The following is a 23,092-nucleotide window of genomic DNA, read 5'->3' as shown; positions in this document are numbered from 1 at the left end:
CAGATTAGAGTTGGGTTTAAAAAAGGCTCAATCAACAAGAGCTAGCTAATTTTAGGGTAAATTTCCTCAAGGGAAAAGAACAGTACTGAGTGGCTGGCAGGAAGTATATGATAAAAGAATCCAGGGCAATCTTAACGTTTCTAGACTGTACACATTCACCCAGATAAAGTGCCACCTCTAGGACAACTTGAAGAAATATTAGTAAATACGTTTTAGTTGAAATTAATTTTTAAAAATCAAAGAAAAAAAGAAGTGTTAATTTACATGACTTGAAATAAGTAAACTGTAATTTTTGACTAATAAGAGTGAGAGAAAGGGAATCAAAAGGAAAAAGAAAGAAGCAAAACATTTAAGAGACATAAAAATGGAAAATTATCTGTTGGTAATGTGTATGAGAATATCTAACTGGACTATTTTAGTGTATTCATGGTGGGAATATTGATTTGGCAAGCTGTAATGATATCAAAGATTGAATGTATAAAAATATAATAAAAAGAGTGTCCTCAGAGCATTGATTAAATTAATATCAGAAATGTATGATATGGGACCAGCAGATGGCACTGGACTGCCATGTAGCCCACTGTGATTTGAGTCCTGGACCCCGTGCCTTAAAACACATCTGGTGTGTATGCATGCTTGCCCAAAATTCCTAGAGGAGAAGAAATTGCAGCTGTGGCCAGCCCCCTGGTGGTGGGGGTGATTTCTCACTTTCTGTCTCTCTGGTGAGCACACACTCCTTATAGCAAAAAATCTATCTCTTAAAAAGAAAAAGTCATGATAAAGCTTCCTGATGGAAAAAAGAGTTAACAGAAAAGGGACTTTAGTAGAGTTGGAGAACACTTTCTAGGAAAAGTATGCTTGAAGTATTTCTGCATTTTGCATAAATCATGACAAAGAATTCCAAGGAATGTTATATGTAAAAGTGCCAAGCAAGAACGTACTTATATCTTCCTTTGATATTGCCTCACATTCTCAGGGACGTTTACTGAGTACCTACTCATTGCATAGTCTGTGTTAGAAGGGATAACAAAAATAACCTCCCTCTTCCTTGAAGACTTTATGATCAAGTGAGAGAGAAAGATCAGAACTGTTTTTCAGTAACTTATTATTTTTTTTTGGAGAGGTTTTCGCTATAGGGCGCGTGCGCTCGCCAGATAGAGAAAGACAGAGACAGAAAGTGAGAAATCACCCCCCAGGGTGGATGACCACACCACAATCCCTTCTCCTCCGTTCTCCTCTCAGGATCTTGGGCACGCACGCACACGCGCCCAACGTGAGTTTTAAGTCACTGGGTCTGGGAGGCGAACCGCGGTCGACTACGTGGGAGTCCAGCGACACAGCCATTACACTAACTGCTGGTCCCTGTTTTTCAGTAACTTTAAAAGCTAGTGTACACTGGTACATTATAAAAATGATTATGATCTCTAAGTGTGGATGGCCTCTATAGGTCAATAAATTCTGGCTATCGGTATTTTTTTTTCATACATGACGACTGAGTTGTCATTTTTGTCACTGAAGTCTTGGAAATTTTATAAGTGATCACTTCTGAAAACTTAAACTGCTGGGACCGGTGGGTGGCATGGTGGTTAAGGACGCTGGACTCCCACATGTCCGACTGAGGTTTGAGTACTAGACCTGGTGGCTTGCTTTTTTGTTTCCTTCCTCTCTCTGTCCCTCTCTCACTCTGTCCCTCTCTGGTGGTCAAGTTGAAAGTGGAAAAAAAAGAAAGAAGAAAGAAAGAAAGAAGGAAAGAAAGAAAGAAAATAATTCTAAAAAAATTAAACTATCTGAAAAATGTCTTCATTTTCTTTCCTTCATATCATTTCAATAACTCAAATAATTCATTGCTGATTTTTATTCTTCTTAGCAGTTTTTTCCCCCTTGTTCTCTCTTGCTGAGGGGTCATAAATGAACAAAACCAAACCCAATCAATAAAGTATGGTTTGACCTGATTTTTTTTTTTGAATCTAGTAGAAGATAACTCAAATTCTCTCTTTTCCATGGCTCTGTAGGAATATTTTACTGTACCCTGCCCTCATCCATGCTAGGCTCAGAGACAGAGGATTCCTAATTCTGTTACATAGTCAGTAACTCCACTGGGCTCTTGACCATGTGTCATGAACAGTTTAGATCAGTAGCACATATGTGCTGGGAGCTCACTATGTTTTCCATCAGCCACTGGAATACGATTTGGTGCCAGAGAAAACCAAACAGGTAGTCATAGAATGAAACCCTCATGTTTATAAGACTGAAATATAAGATTGAAAACCTTATCTTTTAAAATTGTATTTTATTCATTATAGGGTGTGTGTTCTCACTGGAGAGAGACACACACAGAGAGTGAAAGAAAAAAGTGAAAAATTACCCCTCTTGGGGGATAGCCATGCCACAATCCCCTCTCCTTCATTATCTTCTCAGGATTTGGGGTCATGATCCCTTTTCCTTGATTATTCTCTTGGGATTTTGGGCACACAGGTACACGTGCCCAGAGTGACTATCAAGCCACTGGGTCTGGAACTTGAACCATGGAGTTGACCCTGTGGGATCCAGTTACCTTAACCTCCATGCCACCTGCTGGCCTGAAGACATTATTTTTACTAGGAGTCTGCTGATTCTTATTAAAAATGAAAAGTGATCAATTTTTCTTTTTTTGGAGAGGTTTTTGCTATAGGGCGTGTGTGCTTGCCAGAAAGACAGAGAGAGACAGAGAGACAGAAAGCGAGAAATCACCCCCCAGGGGGGATAGCCACGCCACAGTCCCTTCTCTTCCATTCTCTTCTTGGGATCTTGGGCACACACGCACACACGCCTGGTGTGAGTTTAAGCTGCTGGGCCCGGGACTCGAACCGCCGTCTACTACGTGGGAGTCCAGCGACATAGCCATTATGCCAACTGCTGGTCCCAAAAAGTGTTCGATTTTAAACAGCTAACATGCCATGCTCTGTATTAAGCAAAGTGCACATCAGAGGAGTCAGAGACAGAGAAATGCCACTAGCCACAGAGCTCGTAAGCGTGAGTGTACATAAGAGGCGAGACAGAGGAACAGTGGAGAGCAACACTCTGAGGGTGTGTATACAAGAACATGTCTGTGTGGGTCAGGAGGAATCACTGCTCAGAAATCTTCAAAGATTAGATAAATTTCAACTATACAAAGTTCTAATAGGTGGTTGTGAGTTTATAAGGATTAAACGCAGGAGAAGTTTTATTTTTCTTTTCTTTTTTTTTTTTTTAGAGGTTTTTGCTATAGGGCGTGTGTGCTTGCCAGAAAGACAGAGAGAGACAGAGAGACAGAAAGCGAGAAGTCACCCCCAGGGGGGATGGCCATGCTGCAATACCTTCTCCTCCATTCTCCTCCTGGGAACTTGAGCATGCATGCACACATGCCCAGCGTGAGTTTAAGCCACTGGGTCCAGGACTCAAACTGCGGTCGACTACATGGGAGTCCAGCGACCTAGTTACTACGCCAACTGCTGGTCCTGAGGAGAAGGGTATTCTTGACATAGATGATAATGTGAGCAGAGATAGGAATGAGAGAACTATGCAAATGAGTTTATTGGGTAACTACAAGAAAACTGATTTCCGGGAGCCTTAAATGGGAGGCTGGGTGCTGTTGCGAGAGAAAGGTAGAAAAATCAACAGAATCCCGAAAGCATGGAGAGGAGAATGAACTTCGGTTCTAGTTGCAAAGCACCCAAAGCCAGGCATTTCTCAATAAGTTATGAATAAGTAAACAAACTATTTGTCATCTTTTCTAATTTAACTCCAGCAAAATTCTTTTTTCTTCTTTAGTGTCTTGTTTAGTACAATTGATTCCTTTGCTGCACTCTAAAATACTTAAGTTTTACTCCAACTCAATAATGAAAGTGTACCGTTTTTTTTTTCACTCACCAGAAAGACAGAGAGAGACAGAGAGATAGAAAGCAAGAAGTCACCCCCCAGGGGGGCTGGCCATGCCACATCCCTTCTCCTCCATTCTCCTCTTGGGATCCTGGGCATGCATGCACATGTACCTGGTGTGAGTTTAAGCCACCAGGTCTGGGACTTGAACAGCAGTCTACTACATGGGAGACGAGCGACATAGCCATTATGCCAGCTGCTGGTCCTACACTCACTTTTTATAGGTGTTTTCAACACATTCATTTCAACCAGGATATAATAAACAACTCTCATAATTGGCCTCTGTGCTTAGATAGTGAGGAACATAAGACATAGACTGTATTTCTCCTTTAGTCTCCTTTATCTTTTATTTACTTTTATTTGCCTTAGGGTGTGTATGTTTGCTGAAGAGAGAGAGAGAGTGAAAGTGAGAAATCACTTCTCAGGGGGAATGGCTATGCTGCAATTCCTTCTCTATTCTCCTTTGGGATCTTGGGCATGAACACACACACACACCTGGTATGATTTTCAAGGTGCCAGGTCCAAGACTTGAACAGTGATCAGCCATGTGGGAGTCCAGCAATGTAGCTACTATACCATCTGTTGACCTGTCCTTTATCTTTTATAGTGACAAAAAGAAAAAAAAATATTTGAAGAACAGTCTTCTGTTTCCTATTCCTTCATTTTCAGTAACAACCAGGTATCTTTAATGACTCCGGAAATCCTGCAACTGATGTCACCAATGACTTTCTAAATACCAAGGCTGGAAGTTTCATTTCAGATTTGTTTTTCTATCCCTCTTCTCAAATTCTGGTAATGTTGACTGCCTTCTTGAAACTTCTCCTTCATTAACTTCAACGATAGTTTTTTCGTGAGTTTTTTTTTTTTCCTGTTTATTACACAAGGTTTTTGTTCTCTACCTTATAAATTGTGACATTCTAGAAGAGTCTACTTTTAGATGTCTCTCTTCTTTTCTTACCCTCCAGATACTTTCCTTGACATATCTCAGTTATTCCCATGGCTTTAAATAGTATTTTTATCCAGTTGACTCACAAACATGCAATCTGATTGTGGCATCTCTGAGTTATACAAGCCAAAAATTAATAGAATCTCTAAAGCAAATGGCACCACAATCTGGTAAATCATCTAAGTAGAATCACCCACCTCCACCCTGCTCCAGGCACACATTCCCTGCACACAAATATTCATTAATTTTTTATTTACCCTATTTCTGAAGTGTTGAAAACTAGAATCTCAGGAGATCTATGTAAGAAGGCTAATTAATAGCATTTTGTTGGTTGTGGGTGTTTGAAGCTATATTTGATTACATTTTTCTTACATTGAAGAAAACCTAACTGCTCATATTGAAGAACAAAAGGAACCAAGGTGCTTGAGGAGGCACTGCAATTCCCCTGAGCTGCTCTTCTGTTCTGACTTCTCTCTGACATCTGTCTCATCTCCTCCAGTCCATATATATTTTGATTTTCTTCTGTATGAGATGAATGATGGTTTCTCAACTGACTTTCCGGTTCACTCAGGTCACATTGAAGCTTTTCTTTCATAATACTACCATGAACTGTAGCTTGTGGCTATCTTTAGCTATTGAATTAGACCATAAGGCATTATCAGTACTCTCCAAGCCATGGCCAATAGCTTGGCTGTGGTGAGTTCAGACCCTTCTTCAAACACTAGCTAGTTTTGAGGCAAAAATAGAAAATATTATTCGTCACGGTAGAAAATATTGTTCCCTTGATCTGTGAACCTTATCATGCCAAGTGCACTATAAGCATTCTATCATTTAATTCTTACTACACCACTGTGTGATATATTTTATCAGCTTTATTTTCAATTCACTTTTCCATGAAGGAAACCGATTATCAGGGAAGTTATGAAACATATTTAGGATCGCACAGAACTAATGACTGTCAGAGCTGTAACTTTCAATTTAGTTCTATTTCCAATGTCCATGTTCTCGAAAGCTACTATTTGTCTGAAACCAATAAGTAATGTAAACTTCCTTTGATCCAGTTTCCTCATCTATAAAATTGGATATACAGTATGTCTAATAGAGTACCTGGTGTGCAGTAGGTGTTCAAAATCATTTTTCATTTTTAGTAAGAGCTATTGGACTTAGAAATAAGGTACACTGACCATGCTGTTTATCAATATATCAGTACACTGAATAAACTTTTGACTTATAACAGGTTATCTAGTCTATACCAGACAGAACAAAATGCCCATTCTCTACAGATTTCCTAGGAATCAATAAGTCTACAAATTCTACCATCCTCCTCAGTCCACCATCTCACTATCTAATTTTATTCTGCATATTGCAAGGAAATTTCTTTTTGTGGATAAGAAAGCACGGCTTATCTAGCATCAAGTATTTTCATTGAACAAAGTAATTTTACTTACAGAGCCCATACAGCAGTTCTGCCTGTCCTCTTGGGTTGATTCAGAAAGCTGAGGATGCTTTAGATTCCAGGGGAGGGCAGAGCTTATAAGGAAACTTATCACAGCCTGGTTGGAAACAGGCTCAGAGCTGAGAGGCCATTTCCTGGCGGTGGTGCTAACTCACTGTGTCTCTAGGGTGTGGAGGTTCCCAGAAGACTTCTTTCGCTTTATACAATCTTTTTATATCTGTTCCGTTATGCAGTTACTTTATTGCAGCTCTGTGCTTTAGAGGCTGATGGACCTTTGTATCATGCTATTTTATTGAAGAGTTTTCTTTTAAAACAGCATGTACTGAGATATAATTTATACATGATTAAATCCCATACTAAGCAATTCAATAGTTTAAGTTGCAGAGTGAACTGTCGTCATGATATAATTTTAGAAAATGTTGTCACTCTGCAAAGAAACCCCGTAACCATTAGTAGTCACTCTGAAGGGAATTTTAACAATGAAATATTACCGAAGTGCTAAAAGGTGTTTATAATTATGAGTGTGAGTCCATTCTACCTTGTAACTCCGTAGCATCTATCATTATTCCTAGCTATATGGGTTCATTAGCCTACCTGTCCTTCTCAGCAGCAGCTGCAGTGTCTTTCATACACCAGGAAACGTAATTATTTTACTAATTCATACACCTGTCCAGTAATCATTTCATGAGCGTGCCCTATTTATTGTCCAAACATCATGTCAAGTGCTAGAAATTTACAGAAAGAAGAAGGAATACAGCATAATTCCTATCGTTTAGGTTTTTAGTGTAGATGACAGTTAATAAAAAATTACATACTAACCAATGACAACATTACCTTAGAGACATGAAGTAAGTTCTTGGTGAATATAATGGGTGAATATCTCAGTCCACAATTTAGGTGCATAGAAAACACAGTTTGTACATTTTAAAAAATAATTTAACCTATTTTCTATTTTGAAGTCCCAACACACTAGATGAAAAAAAATAAAAACAATATTTTGAGTATTCTCCCTATTTGTATTCAAATTTTGAGGAACTTATATTTTAAGGAATTGAGGTAGGTGATAAATCTAGCCATGGATTTCATCTGATGTGAGGTACCTATTACTCTCATTAGTATAGGAGGGGCTCAGTTAAAAGCATTTAATAAACAGGAATGCAGGTAGATGGGGCAAATGAGTTTTGGAATGGCATACCACAAATAAGTAAAAAAAAAAAAAAATTAAAAAACCCAGACATAGCCAATCTATCTATCTATCTATATTTCAAAAAGTAAAAAAAAAAATAGTAGAGCAAAAATAAATGGTACACATTATAATATGGTGTTCTTTGTCGAAAATTTGAAAGTGGGGACTAGCAGGTGGAGTAGTGGTTAAGGTGCTGGATTCTCATGTAGTTGACCACAGTTCAGGTTCTGAATCTGGCGGCTTGAAACTCACACTGGGTGTGGACAATGGAGGAAGAAAGGGTTGCCTATGGCCACCCTTTTGGGGGTTTGATTTCTTGCTTTCTGTCTCTCTGTCTCTCACGCCCTATAGAAAAAATCTCTCTCTCTCTCAAAAAAAGAGAAAATTTGAAAGTGATGAATATGGTATTATCCTTGACTTGACTATTGCATACTACAATATGCTTTGAAAATCTATATTATATGCTTTGAAAATCTATATTATATCCCACAAAACTGTACAGGAATTAAATGTAAACAAATTATAAAACAAAAGAGAATAAAATAGATAAGAAAATTAATTGCTGAACTAAATAAAAGCCTACATAAATTAAAAAAAAAATAGATTTTCCATTTTCTTTCCTATTGTTTCTTTAGATCTTCAGTATCCTTACCATTTCTGGACCTTTCTTGGGTATATGGGTCATGGATTGAGCCCTGATTTATGTCTTTTCTACCCTACATCCAAGCTATTGATAAATGCTAAGAATCTCTTGGAAAATATAACCAGAATTTGATCATTAATATTTCCCAAAGTGCCATTTTTATCTAAGTCATGGTTACTTCTCACTTGGAAAATTTCAGTAGTTTTTCCTAGTAATTTTCTCTGGTTCCTTCCTTATCACACCCTGGCTACTGAAAATATGTTGGCCTGAAATATTTTATTCACTATGACATAATAAGAACAAAACAACACCAACGTTTTATTGTGCATTCTAATCCAAGATATTATTCTAAGCATTTGTGGTAGGTAGAATAATGGTCCCTAAAAGTGTCCAAGTCCTAATGCCTGGAATATGTGAGTAGGCTGTCTTATGTGGCTAACAAGGTCCTTGAAGATGTGATTAAAGTTAAAGATCTTGAGAAGGGGGATTATCTGGACTTTTTGAGTGAGTCCAGTCCAATCACATGAGTCTTTCAAGTGAAGTACCAGAGAGATGGCAACCTGAGAAGAACTTGATTCTCTCTCGCTGACTTTAAAGATGGAAGGGAATGCAAGCCAAAGAATGTGGGAAGCTCTAGCTGGAAGAAAGGTAAGGGAATTGATTTGTCACTTAGACTCTCTAAATAGCAACACAGCCTGCTGATGCCTTGATTTGAATGCAGCAAGTCTCATGTCATGCTTCTGACCTATACAACTATAAGATAAATTGGGTAGGATAATTTATTAGTTTGATTTATGTAGTTGCCATGTATAAAAAGTTTTTTTTTAATTGTTTTTTAGAGATTTTTGCTGTAGTATACATGTTCTTGCTGGAAGGACAAAGAGAGACGGGGGTGATGGCCACACCTCAATCCCCTCTCCTCCATTCTCTTCCTGAGACCGTGAGCATGCACACACATGTCCCTGGCATGAGGCCCAAGCCTTTGGGACTGGGACTCAAACTACTGTCAACCATGTGGGAGTCTGGTGACCCAGTAACCACACCACTTGCTGGCTCCAAAAGTTTTAAATAATTTACTTAGATTTCTAAATTAATAGATAGCACAACTAGTATTCAAGCCTGGGTTGTCAAATAACATTTCCAGTTTCAAAACTCATTCCCTAAAAAGAGTTTTCACATGACTGTCTATTCACCCTACCTCCAACTTGAGTCATCTTAACCAAACAGCACGTATATGTACTTGTGGGCCAGACTGGATGTTAAGAGGTTGTCATTTGTATATATATTTTGCACATAAAAGCTTTTTTAACTGTTTTGTCTTATCGTGAATTTCTCAAGATCTTTGAAAACATTTTCTCTACCAGGTTGGGCAAAACTTGGGGCTGTGAGTAGTTTCCTATCAGCCTCAGAAAACACTTGGGAATGGTCTCATTTATTTTCCTGTGGTCAGAAGACTATTATTCTTCTCTCAGAGCAATAGAGTTACTATAGTGGTATGATATCAATTCTGTGACAGAGGTTAATATGTGCATATGGAACTGGTGTGCACAATTGAAAAAGCACCGATATACACACTGGTGCACACTTAAAATATGGCCCTTTTATTGCCTTACTTTGAAACCAACCTAGCAGAACACCAGCTGAGAATTTAATTAAACTATCCGAAAACCTGAGCACAATTTTCTTTGTTAAAAACACATTACAGCATACCTAATTAATATGTCTGTACTGGTATCATTGAATCTGGGAAACACTTTACATCTGTGATGTCATTGGACTTCCTATTAATGTTTCTCAGACTTTATAATACAAACAGGAAGAACAGAAATGGACACCAGGAAACGGCTGTAAGGACTTGCAATAAATCTTATCTAGTGAGTGGCCACATTGCACTATATAAACAGTAAAATATTCTTGCTTATCAAATCAGCAAATATTTTTCAAACCTCACAACACACAATGCTGTGTTTCTGTGTTATAGTGGACTAGGTATGCTTTACAATGTTTGTGTGAACTTCTGAAAGTGGATTTTCCAGTATATTATTATCTTAAAAAGTTCATAATTTTTCATTTCTAAAAATTTATTGGAAGGAAAATATCAGAATTACAGTCCATGTTTTATATGTAGGAACCTTAGAGCAGTATTATTTATAGTAGTTAAACATACAGGAAAAAATTCTCAATGATATGAAATACATAAAGTATTTATATACAGTGCTGGTATCTTATGCAACCTTTAAAATTCATCCATGTAACAGTTCATGTAGATGGTGTTGCTGGGTCAGAAAACAGGGAAGTGGGTTTCAGGAATGAGTCCTCCAAGGCACAAACAGTGAAATAAAAAGAGTTTGTGACCGAAGCAAGAAGCCAGAAGTCACCAGGTAACTTATGGTTAATGTATTCAAGTTATGGGAAGTAAACTTAAGATCATGCAAATAACTACAACAAGAACCAAAACTGGTTCCTGCATCAAAAACAGTACTGTTCTGTTTAGGTTATTATGTACAAAATATATAAAGTCCCTGTGTCATCCTTGGTCCGTTGAAAGCACGATGTAACTCTTTTCCTTTGTCCAGCCGTGTTGAATGATTAGTTTTCCTGCCCTGTTGATTTGGCCAACACTGTTCAATTTTAGAGTATAAGCAGCTGTAACTCATCCTTACCTCTCACTATGAACTTCCTCTGGCTATTCCTATTATTTCTATTTATCCCATTTCTCTCTTTACTCCCACGTTGTCTCGTACATACTTTCATCAATGTTCTTCATCCCTCATTGCAAAAAATATTATATGTAAACCATGCATCTGATATTGAACAAAAGCCTGAAAATATAACAGTGACCACAACAGTCATCACCCTAGATGTTACAGTGTGATGTCTTGTGGGAGATACAAATCTCTGGGGAGTTACAGTACCAGTTATAATTCCTCTCAATGGATATTAACAGATCTTTGCTGTTAAAGAACCAATAGCATAGGCATCATCTAGAAGCTCTTTGGAAATGCAAACATTTATATGTCCAAATTCCAATCTGCATTTTTACAAGATACTTAGGGTATTCATGTGGCATTCAAGCTTGAGTAGCACTGGTGTAGATCACATAGGGGTTGGCACAACTCAACCTGTGTGGTCAAGGGAGGCTAATCAAACATATTGCTCACATGACCCTGAAGAAGTCAAGAGTTTCCTAGAGGAATTAGGAATGAGGGCAACAGAGTGGAGAGTAAGCTGAGGAAACAACTAGAGATTAAGGACATGTTTCAGGCACAGAGAACATTGGCTGTGCTTTATCTTTTTAAAATATGAAGCACAAGATTAGGGACTGTAAAGAAGAGAGACTAGAAAGAAAATCGAAATAGAAAAAAAATTATGTAAGAATCCCACATAATTAACTTCCATTAATTTATTAATAATTTATGAATCAGAAAATCTAGAGAGAAAAAAAGGTATTTTAATTTTAATGTAAATAAAAAACAAAATTTATTTTGAGTTACATTGAAGGCAGCATTTAAGAAGTGGTTAGCACCCTAATGCTGTCTTGGAGACCAGAATGAGAGAAGGCTTAGCCGTAAACCAGAGCATACCATATTCGAGTAATTAAAAATGAGTTCAGTATGAAGCAGAGAAAGTGGAAAGACAATGCTCCCAAGGGCAGAGGGAAGTCAGTCTGAGGACAACGGAAGGCAAAAACATTGTAAGTTTAGTAGTGTCCCAATCAGATTTGTCTTATTATATTGGTTGTCTTACCTCCTAGGAGTATGAACTTCTTGAGGGTAGTTACTACACCTTTTCATCTAATTTTTAGAATGTAACACCTGACATATGTCAGGCACTAAATGATAATTTACTAAAATCACTGTATTGTCAACAAAAAATAATGGCAATGAATATTAGTAATAATTGGTACATTTTGAGTGAGTCCTAAGTGTACTGTGGCTAAGATCTTTCCTTCAACTAATAAATGGACATTTAATTTATTTTATAAAACTTTTTTTTTTTGAGAGGTTTTTGCCATAGGGCACGTGCGTTCGCCAGACAGACAGAGACAGAGAGACAGAGAGCAAGAATCACCCCCCAGGGGGGATGGCCACGCTGCAATCCCTTCTCCTCCATTCTCCTCTCGGGATCTTGGGCACGCACGCACACGCGCCCTGCGTGAGTTTTAAGTCACCAGGTCTGGGATGCGAACCGTGGTCAACTATGTGGGAGTCCAGCGACATAGCCATTACGCTAACTGCTGGTCCCTATCTTATAAAATATTTTAAATAATAAAATAGAAGAAAGAAATTCACTATGTTAAATGCCTCATGTAAGTGGAATGATATAATATTTATCCTTTATTTCACTTAGCATAAGGTCTTCGAGATTCATTCATGTTGTACCATTTATATTAATGTTATTTTAAATCCTCTGTTAAAATGAAAAAAAAAAAATTCAATGAAACTTACCAAAAAAATGACAAATAAATAAAATTTTTTTTGAGAAGTTTATGCTAAAGGGCACATATGCTCATTAGACAGACAGAGGGATGGAGAGACAGAAAGCGAGAAATCACCCCCAGGGGGGATGACCACACCTCAATCCTTTCTCCTCCATTCTCCTCTTGGAATCTTGGGCACACACGCACACATGCCCAATGTGAGTTTAACCCACTGGGTCCAGGACTTGAAATGCGATCGACTACATGGGAATCCAGTGACACAGCCATTACGCCAACTGCTGGTCCCAATAAAACTTTTATTTTAATTGTCTCCCCCAAGTTAAACTAAACAGAGGTGCAGGTCAGCAGGTAACATGGCGGTTAAGGTGCTGGACTCCCACATGACTGACTGTGGTTTGAGCTCCCAACCTGGCAGCTTAGAAGTCATGCTGGATGTGTGTATGGGCATGCCAAAAATCACAGGAGGAGAATGAAGGAGAAAAGAGTGCAGTGTGTCCATCCCCTCATGGGGATTTCTCACTTTCCTTTTCATTGTCTCTCTTTGTCTCCCTCTGGCAAGCACATGCACCCTATGGCAAAGACCTTAAATTTATGAACAGAGGTAGGGCAGTTATGCAGTTAACCCAAGGTGATGCATTGCTAACAGAACTGAGTTTTGGACAAATGCTGTCTTGTTCCAAATACTTTTCAGTTGATCCAATGCTACATTGACCTATCATGGATAGCTAGATGCAGGGAAGATATTCAAAATATTTAAGTCCTAGGACAGGCCATTTAGATCAGACACTAGGTCAAAATGAGCTCTGACCATCATTTTCTTGGTCTGTGTACCCACTGATTATTAAGTCTTGGCTAATGAATAGTTTAAATCCCTGAGATAACACTGAAAAAAAAAATAAAAGCCTTGGATTCATGAACCAGTGTTCCTCAGGTTGGGATCCTTAGCATGGACAGCAAGATATTTACATTTGTTTCCCTATGGGACCCTGTACATCTCCTTTTGCTTCTGTATCTTGGAAATTTGTTTGAATTATGCATTTCTCCCTGGAGTATCATACATTTTGTGGCACATTTATCCAGGACTGGGAAAATATCTCTGCAATATGTTGAAGTGCTTTCTGGGTAGGGCACGTGTGTGGGGGGAGGGATCATGTTTCTGTTATCCAGAAGACACGTGAAACAGTCTTTTTTTCTCCAGGTTTTGATGAACTCCTGAAAAGAACTGCATCTTTACAAATTTTCCTAGAGATCTGGAATTCTGTGACAGAAGAAAAAAAATAATAAATGAAACAGGACAATTAAGGTATCTGCTGTGCAGCACATCTAGTGGATATAAACAATTTTCTCATCCCAATCTTTCATACAGGATGTTTTTGCAAGGTAGTGAGGTCTTCACACAGCTTTGCATGCCAAGAAGCATACTTAGTTATTGTTCTTAGAATTCACAAACCCTCGAAGCTCACTGCTAATTGTCAGAGGCTGTGTTAGTGGGAAAAGGCACAGGAAACTGGTGATTGTCTGTGAAATGTGCTTAATTTTCCACCACAGTGGTATATGTAGAGGCAGCAGTTTCAAGCCAGTTATCAGAGCAACTCACTATAAGCTAACACGGGACATGCAAGGGATCACAAAGTTTTTGTTTTCCTTTAATCACTTCTTCTTAGGTGACTGTCATTTTCTGTGCCTGCACACAGGTTAGCTACAACTCCCGAGATCCTCAGAATGCCCAGGCAAAAGCCTGGACTGTGAGCAGTCATACTGGCTTCAGAGAATAGAGTTACTCAGCAACCCCTTCCTAACTGGGTTCTGTGTCTTATGGTCATTACAAAACAGGCAAATGACAGCTGTGCAAACTGATGGATGATGCATTAACACTATCCCTTACTCTCTCTATGCAAAGCTCTGGCCCACAGCTATTAGGAGATCAAATTTGCTCGTGAATGAGTACTGCGATTCTAACTCATCTGCAGGATTCTCCTTTGAGGAAGTAAGAGTAAAGCTAGACTGAAAAGAAACTGCCCATTGCAATCTGTAATTTGGAGCATGAAAGATTAGAGGACACAGCTATAAAGAGTTCTCCCCTAGGACTTTGTTTTTCTGGGGGTAAACGATTCTCACCAGGCAACTCTAACCAGTCGGCTCTTATAAAGGCTCTCTTTCTCAAATCTTGAATCTTGAATTTTTTTCCCATGGGTTCTATAGCAAAAGAAAATCTCTTTGCAGATAATGTCAGGGGACACAACTGACTAGGGATTGATCCCCCAGTTACATATATACATATATACAGAAGGATCTTTCTGCCAGTAAGTTTGTGAGTTTGTGGTAACCTCTCTTTTATAGACTGCTGGTGTCTGGAATAATCCTTCAACAAGCAGAGGGCAGAATCAAATGATGTAACATCCCAGGTCCAAGAATTTTGTGTGTCAGGTCAGTTTTCAGTGCATTGTAGACTTTTTTGATATACCAGGCAGTGTAAACTCTTCACATAGTTCATTAAGCAAGCATAGAACAGTTCAGAGGAAACTGGTGAGGAAAATCTCAATAATACATCTTCAGCAGATTCACATATTGGGTTGTTGGAAAAGTCATGATGTGTTTTTTCTATGCAAAAATGCATCAAGACTTTTCCAACAATCCAATATTATGCCGTTTAAGAAACATTGTTATAATGACCAAAATAGTTATTACACATTTAGACTATAGGCATGAGCATGTGTTCTTTTATTCCATAATATTTTGTAAAAAATTAAATTATGTTAAAAGAGAGAATGGCAAGAGCATTGCATCTAAAGTCAGAGGAAAGTGTTAATTTCTGGAATCTGCCTTTGGCTTGTTGAGCAAATGTCAGAAAGAAGTATGGTTCCTCTGAGTCTCAATTTTCTAATCTTAGCCTTTCTCATCTGTAAAAAGGAGTTACTAATAACCAATGATAGTGTGACAGTGATGGCTGTAAAATATTGTAGTGAGAGCTGTCTATTTAGACATTCCTGGTGGCCTAGTTATAGGATTGTTTAAATTTTTTCAAGTGCCTGTGTTGGAAGAATTCTCAGTGGGTGAGAAAGAGATACTTAAGTATATCTTTCCAAAAATTTATTGAATATGTCCTCATTAGTTTTAGAGTAAGACAGCCCAAGTGTAGTTTAAGAATCATATAAATTAAAATAAAAAGAAAGAAAGAAAAATTGCTCTTGCCCCATTTTTGCTACTAGAGTTCCTTGTGTTAAAAGTATTCTACTATTCCCCTTTGACCATACAATTTTTAAAAAGATGCATTGAGAGTTGTCCATTCAACTCATTTGCCCATATAACTCGAGTAATACGCGTTGTTTTCACGCTGGTAAAACCCATTTTGTATACTTTAAAGATGCACAGTGACTAAATGTAAGTTAAGAAAAAAAGATGCCATGGGCAGTGGGAAGGAACTCAGACAGAGATAGTGAGGTAAACTGGCACGTAGGAGGCACTTAACACATTACCACTATAGTTATCAGAAAGAAATTCAGCTTGAATACTTAGATAACCCATGGGGTTGTCTTTTTCTCTTTTATTTCTCCTTTTTTCTTTTTCTTTCTTTTTGCTGACTACAGCAGTCATTTTATTTTTTAATTAACTAATTGTTTTATTTATGTCGTGGTCAGAACACTTAACATGAGTTGTACTCACTTAACAAACTTTTAAATGCACAGCACAGTATTACTAACTATAGGTACAGTGTTGAATAGTAGATCTCTAAAACTTACTCATCTCTAATAACTGAAACTTTATACCTGTTGAACAGCATCTCCCCATTTCCTCTTCCCCCTAGCCCCAACCACTATTCTTCTCTGTGTCTGTAAGTTTGACTAAGATACACTTCCAACATGTGAATCACGCTGTGTTTGTTATTCTGTGATTGGCTTATTTCTTCTTCTTTTTTTATCTTGGAGAGGTTTTTGCTATATGGTGCGTGCTCCTGCCAGAAGGACAGAGAGAGATGGAGAGACAGAAAGCAAGAAATCACCCCCGGCCACACTGCAATCCCTTCTCCTTTATTCTCCTCTCGGGATCTTGGGAATGCAAGTACACGTACCCAGCGTCAGTTTAAGCCAACGGGTCCGAGACTCGTACAGCTGTCGACAACATGGGAGTCCAGTGACATAGCATTACATCAACTGCTGGTCCCAGTGATTGGCTTATTTCACTAAACAAAATGTTCTCCAGGTTCATCCATGTTGTAGTGTGTATCCACTCAAGTGTTGGAATGAAAGTTACGAAGTTAACTCATATTCAAATATTTTATTTTGCCGAGTTATGTTGAAACCTTTTTGGAGTACCAGGTATAATTCTTTTCTTTTTTTTTTTTTTAAGAGGTTTTTGCTATAGGGCACGTGCACTCACCAGACAGACAGAGAGAGACAGAGAGACAGAAAGCAAGAAATCACCCCCCCCAGGGGGGATGGCCATGCCACAATCCCTTCTCCTTCATTCTCTTTTTGGGATCTTGGGCACGCACGCACACACGCCCAGCATGAGTTTTAAGCCACCGGGTCCGGGATGCGAACCATGGTCGACTACGTGGGAGTCCAGTGACATAGCCATTATGCTAACTGCTGGTCCCAGTACCAGGTATAATTCTAACTACCCTTGTACATTGACACTTTGTAGGTATTTAAACATTGGTTGAGTAAATATATGCATGATGAATGAATGAAATTGGAACATTTGTGCATTAAATCCCAAACATTCTTTCTGTAGATAAAATTTTGATGTGAGAAAACTTAGCACAAGAACTAAGATAAAGGAATTTGAATCCTGTAAGTCCATTGACCTGAATGAGAGCAGACAACTTATTTTCAAACAGAAGAGGGAGATCCCACCCCTACTAGCAGCCAGTCCATCATCAAACTGAAAAGCTAGACACTTCTTTAGATAATTTTGTTCCAATTAATATCTATTAATCACCACTGAGTTCTTTTGTTCTTATTGAAATTACCTTTAAACCATCTCTCTTCAGGCAAATTTTCCTTAAATATAATAAGGTTCTTAATTACTACCTATCTGTTCAAACAAACTCTTGTTCTACTCTCACCAGTTGTGATCTATTTGCACAACCCTTTTTTTGTTTTGTTTTGTTTTGTCATTTAGATTTTTCTGAGGGTTTATGAGCTCACTAGAGAGATACGGGAAGAGAGAGAGAGAGAGACAGAGAGAGACAGAGAGAGAGAGATTACCTTCTCCATTCTTCTCTCAGGATTTGGGGCATGCACACTCATGCACCCAGCATGTTTTCAAGCCTCCAGGTTTGAGGTTGAAACTATAGAATTGGTCATGTGGAATTCAGCAGCTTAACTACCATGTATTTGCACAAATTTAATTGGTCTTTCCTTGTATTTTATTTTTATCTTGTATTTTTATCAAAATATGTTGTGTGTTTATTCAGTCAGAACTACCTTACTAGAAGATATTTAATATTATTTTATTGCCCTATTTTCATTGGGTACACAAGAATTTACAAATCTCAAAAGGGGTTCAGGGTTTTGCTTCAGAAACTGAAAAGTAAAGAAAAGATGGGCAAATTGCCTCTTCCTTTGGGTTATGTTTGCCCAGAAATATCCTGTCTTCCTATGCACATAGAGTTATAGTATTAGAAAATATTATTATCTAGTGTAATTTCCTCTCTATCTAGTGTACACACACACACGCACACACACACACACACACACACACACAGGTAAGTATACAGAAGCCTAAATATGACATAATGGAAATGTGGCTTAACCCAGATTTCTCTACCATAGCTTAGTGTTCTTTCATTCTAGTTTATCCAAGATCAGTTCTAAATGTAATAAAATAATACCTGGCTATACATTTATATGAGTGACACAGCATGGTTTGTAGTAACTGTAAATTGTATGATTCGTAGAAGAGAGTGAAAATATTTTCTTTCCTGTTATTGCAGGGTAGGATCCCTTCACCCCAGGAAATCTACTTCCTTCACTCATCATGTCATCTTTCAATCAAAGTATTTTCCACCCTGAAGTCTTCTTACTTACTGGCATCCCTGGTCTTGAGACCTCACACACCTGGATCTCTATCCCATTCTGTTGTCTCTATGCCATTGCCCTCTCTGGGAATGGCATGATCCTGTTTGTCATCATCACTGAGTCAAGTCTCCACGAACCCATGTACTATTTCCTCTCCATGCTCTCCTTCACAGACCTAGGTCTGTGCCTTTCTACTTTGGTCACCATGCTAGGTATTTTCTGGTTCAATGCTCGAGAAATCAACTTCGATGCCTGCATCGGCCAAATGTTCTTTATCCATGGTTTCACATTCATGGAGTCCTCAGTACTCTTGGCAATGGCCTTTGACCGCTTCATTGCCATCTGTAACCCTCTGAGATATGCCACAATCCTAACCAATTCACGCATCATCAAAGTAGGCTTTGCAATCATTATTAGAGGGACAACAGCTCTAGTGCCTTTACTTCTCCTCCTGAAGCGTTTGTCCTTCTGCCACAGCCATGTACTCCACCATTCCTATTGCTTTCACCCTGATGTGATGAAGCTCTCGTGCACAGACACCAAGATCAACAGTGCATTTGGCCTGGCCATTGTCATCTCTACTGCCGGGTTGGACTCTGTTTTGATCCTCCTCTCCTATGTTCTCATTATCCACTCTGTGCTCTGTATTGCCTCCCGGGAGGAGCGTAAAAAGGCCTTTGGCACCTGTGTCTCTCACATAAGTGCTGTGGCTATCTTCTACATCCCCATGATCAGCTTGTCACTGGTGCACAGATTTGGGAAGCATGCTCCTCCCCTTGTGCACACTCTTATTGCCAATGTCTATCTGCTCATCCCTCCTGTAATGAATCCCATCATCTACAGTGTGAAGACCAAGCAAATTCGCAAGGCTGTGCTCAAAGTATTTCTTTCTAAGCCAATTTAAGAGAATTTCAGAGTACCCCTTTGCAAAGTTTTCCTTGATTCATGTCTGATTATTCACTTGTGTGAATTAACTCTGTACTTTGAAAAAACTGGTTTATTCATGCTCTCTCTCTATTCTGATGATCCAATAACTTACTATTTATATAGTTCTAGATTAAGGATTCTTTGAAGGCAGGGACTATATCTTGTGTACTTCTCCCTCCCCCACCCCCGAGGGTGTGTACATTTACCTGAGAAACAGAGAGAGACAGAGAGATAGAAAGTGGGAAATCACTCCCCAGGAGGGATGGCCACACCACAGTCCATTATCTTCCATTCTCTTCTTGGGATTTTGGGCATGCACATACACATGCCTAGCATGAGTTTCAAGCTGCCAGGTTTGGCATTTGAACTGTGGTTCACCATGAGGGAGTCCAGCGATGTAATCATTGCACCATCTGCTGGTCTCTATCTTGCTGGTACTTTTGATCTTATCATGAACACTTATCTGTCACAGCATATAGGACCATGGTTAAACCATCTGAAAGCATGGAAAAATGAAGTCATACCTGAGAGTCCAGACAGTCTCACTGCCTATAGGGTATGTAGCTATCCAAAATAGATGTCATACAATACAGGTAAAAAGAAAATATCTACATGTCTGTAATTATTTTTCTGTTTTAATTAATTAATTAATTAATTAATTTTAACTTGCCAGAGTGTGCAAGTGTCCACTGGATAGAGAGGGAGGAGGAGAGAAATGTGAGAAAATTTCTCCCTATGAAGGATGTTTGCATCAGAATCCCTTCTCTTCCATCTCTCTCTCTCTCTTTGGGATCTTGGGAATGCATGCACCCATGCCCAGTGTGTTTCTCGAGCTTCCAGCACTGTCAGTTATGTGGGGTCCAGCCATCTTAACCACCACACCATTGGCTGTTCTGGCTTCAGTCATTCTTATAGTTTATTGGTGATGATAAATATTTCCCCAAATAGATTAGTTTTTGTGACTGTGGAACTTGAGTAAGGACAAAAAGAAAAGTGAGTGAAAAAAGTAATTTCCTAATTCTTAAAAAAGTCTTTAAGGTTACTTTGGTATATGTATTATTTTAATTATGCAAGAACTAGTGATTCATTTTCTAAATTTGTGTCTAAAGGGGAGAAATGAGCCATAATGTATAGATTTGTGATGTTCGACCTAATTGTATATTGCTATGGAAATTTAGAAACCTCTTGGACAATTAACTTAGGGTATTGATTAAATAAAGTACAGCAATAAACTAATACTGATATAATTATAAATTATATTAAGAAAAAAGATAGATTGGTATAGAGCATTTATCACAATTTGTATATATATTTCATGTAAATATACACACACATAGATACAAATTTTAAAAGGTATGGATTGACATATCCAATTGTAAAAAGTGTTTATCTTTTGATAGGTGGGTAATGTTTTGCTTATATTTTCTTTATACTTTCCTGTATCATTTTTTTAAGAGTTATTTCATTGGGACTAGCAGTTGGTGTAATGGTTATGTTGATGGAGTCCCATGTAGTCAACGTGGTTCGAGTCCCGGACCTGGTGGCTTAAACTCACACCGGGCATGTGTGTGTGTATACACAAGATCCCAAGAGAAGAATGGAGGAGCAGGGATCATCTTCCCGGGGGGGGGGGGTAATCTCTCGCTTTCTGTCTCTCTCTGTCTTTCTGGCGAGTACATATGCCTTATAGCAAAAACTTCTTCCCCAAGAAAGCTATTTTATTTAACTTTATTTATTTATTTATTCATTTGCTTATTTCTATTTGATCAGAGAGGGACAGAGTAAGAGGGAGAAAAAGAGAAAGAGAGAAAGAGATTGAAACTGAGAAACAAGTTGCCAGGCCCGGGACTTGAACCATGTTCAGCCACGTGGGAATCCATCACCTTTAACCACCATGCCACCTGCAAACCCCTACTTTACCATATTCTATAAGTGGTCAATAATGAGGTTTAAAAAATATATATGTAATAAAATAATCAATTTTCATTAAATGCTTCTCCCCAGAACACACTTTTACTCTTTATCTTTTCAGAGGCTCTTCATTCCTGTGGTTCTTCAAAATCTGGCTTTACTCAAATCAGTGGATTCTCTTATAGCAGAGCATCTATTTGCATTTGAACCCTTCATTGTGCTCAGAGTGGCCTAGCACTAGTGTATCAGAAACACTTGAGATTGTATGTCGTGTATATTTCAAACTGGGCCTCCTATGTGGTCTCAGCCTGCCAAATAGTGGCGTCAGCCATGCATGCTACCACCCTTGCTCCTGATTTTCTTTTTATTTATTTGCTTATTTATTTATTTTATATTACATTTAATCACACATATCTTTACGGTGTATAACATTTCTTTTTCAACATGATTACCATGCATAGCAATCAAAAGACATTATTATACACATCATCAGCAGTAAATAGCTTTTCATTTTTTTAAAATTACAGATTTAAACTCCAACCTAGAACTGTTTAATCAGAAACTTTTGAGATGGAGTCCACAAATTTTCATTTTAATCCCCACCTGCAGATTATCATACACTCTGAAATAACACCCTTCTGGAATCTAGGATAATACATGCTTCTAAAAAACACCACACATACCTTGCCTCTAGATCTTTGATCATTTTACTCTAATTAAAATATCCTCCCTCCTTTTGTTATTGCTTGTTCCTTTTTTCATTATTCCAGTTTTCATTAATAAATCTTTGCATGATAAGTAATCTCGTTTATTTTCCTCTACTGGCTAGAAGTTTTTTAATATAGGCATTACACTTTTGTACTTTATCGTTTGTACCTTGTGAGAGTTGATTTATCTTTAAAAGACTCAAGCAAAGGGCTTTATTTTTTTAATAATTATTTTATTTAACTTGAAACTTGATGTATTTATTTACTTTAATTTGACCAGAGAGGGACAGAGAGAGAGAGAGAGAGAGAGAGAGAGAGAGGAAGCCACCGGGTCCAGGACTCGAACCATGGTCAGTCATGTGGGAGTCCAGCTGCCTTAACCACCATGCCACCTGCCAGCCCCACAAAGGGCTTTATTATTAACAATTACTTAGTATATGCTTATTTAATTTAATTTAGTTTTACAAAACTTTCCATATATTTTCCTTATTATTTTGAGGTTCTTCATTTTGCCTAGCATGGTGGGAAGTACTAGATTGTACTACTAGATAGAGTACAATGAACAATGAAGACATAGTTTCAGTTCCTAAGGTATTTATCTATTTGTTTATTTGAGAGGTTTTTGCTATAGGGTGCGTGCACTCTCCAGAAAGACAGAGAGAGACAGAGAGACAGAAAGCGAGAAATCACCCCCCAGGGGGGATGGCCACGCCACAACCCTTCTCCTCCATTCTCCTCCCAAGATCTTGGGCATGCACACACACGTGCCCAGCCTGAGTTTAAGCCACCAGGTCCAGGACTCAAACCATGATCGACTACATGGGAGTCCAGTGACATATCCATTACACTAACTGCTGGTCCCCCTAACATATTTATAATCTGACTGAATATCTCAATTGAAATAATGTTTCAATCTGTTTTTTCTTTTTTTTTTTTTTTTCCTTTTAAAATTTTG

At 38.3% G+C, this 23,092-nt stretch overlaps 1 protein-coding gene across 1 annotated transcript; it reads left to right on the top strand.

Moving 5' to 3' along the window:
- The first annotated feature begins 18,551 nt into the window (after positions 1-18,551).
- Positions 18,552-19,496, top strand: LOC102470757 (olfactory receptor 51F2). Its single transcript, XM_014590076.1, has one exon. The coding sequence runs from the start codon at positions 18,552-18,554 to the stop codon at positions 19,494-19,496; it is 945 nt and encodes a 314-aa protein (XP_014445562.1).
- Positions 19,497-23,092: the final 3,596 nt, after the last annotated feature.

The sequence above is a fragment of the Tupaia chinensis genome, unplaced genomic scaffold (genome assembly GCF_000334495.1).
Source record: "Tupaia chinensis unplaced genomic scaffold, TupChi_1.0 Scaffold000047_1, whole genome shotgun sequence".
In the NCBI taxonomy this organism is placed as follows: Eukaryota; Metazoa; Chordata; class Mammalia; order Scandentia; family Tupaiidae; genus Tupaia; species Tupaia belangeri.
This window is presented reverse-complemented; position numbering and strand designations above follow the sequence as displayed.

Bases quoted from the DNA above. Each gene is read 5' to 3' on its own strand.
- LOC102470757 (XM_014590076.1), top strand. From the start codon at position 18,552: ATGTCATCTTTCAATCAAAGTATTTTCCACCCTGAAGTCTTCTTACTT.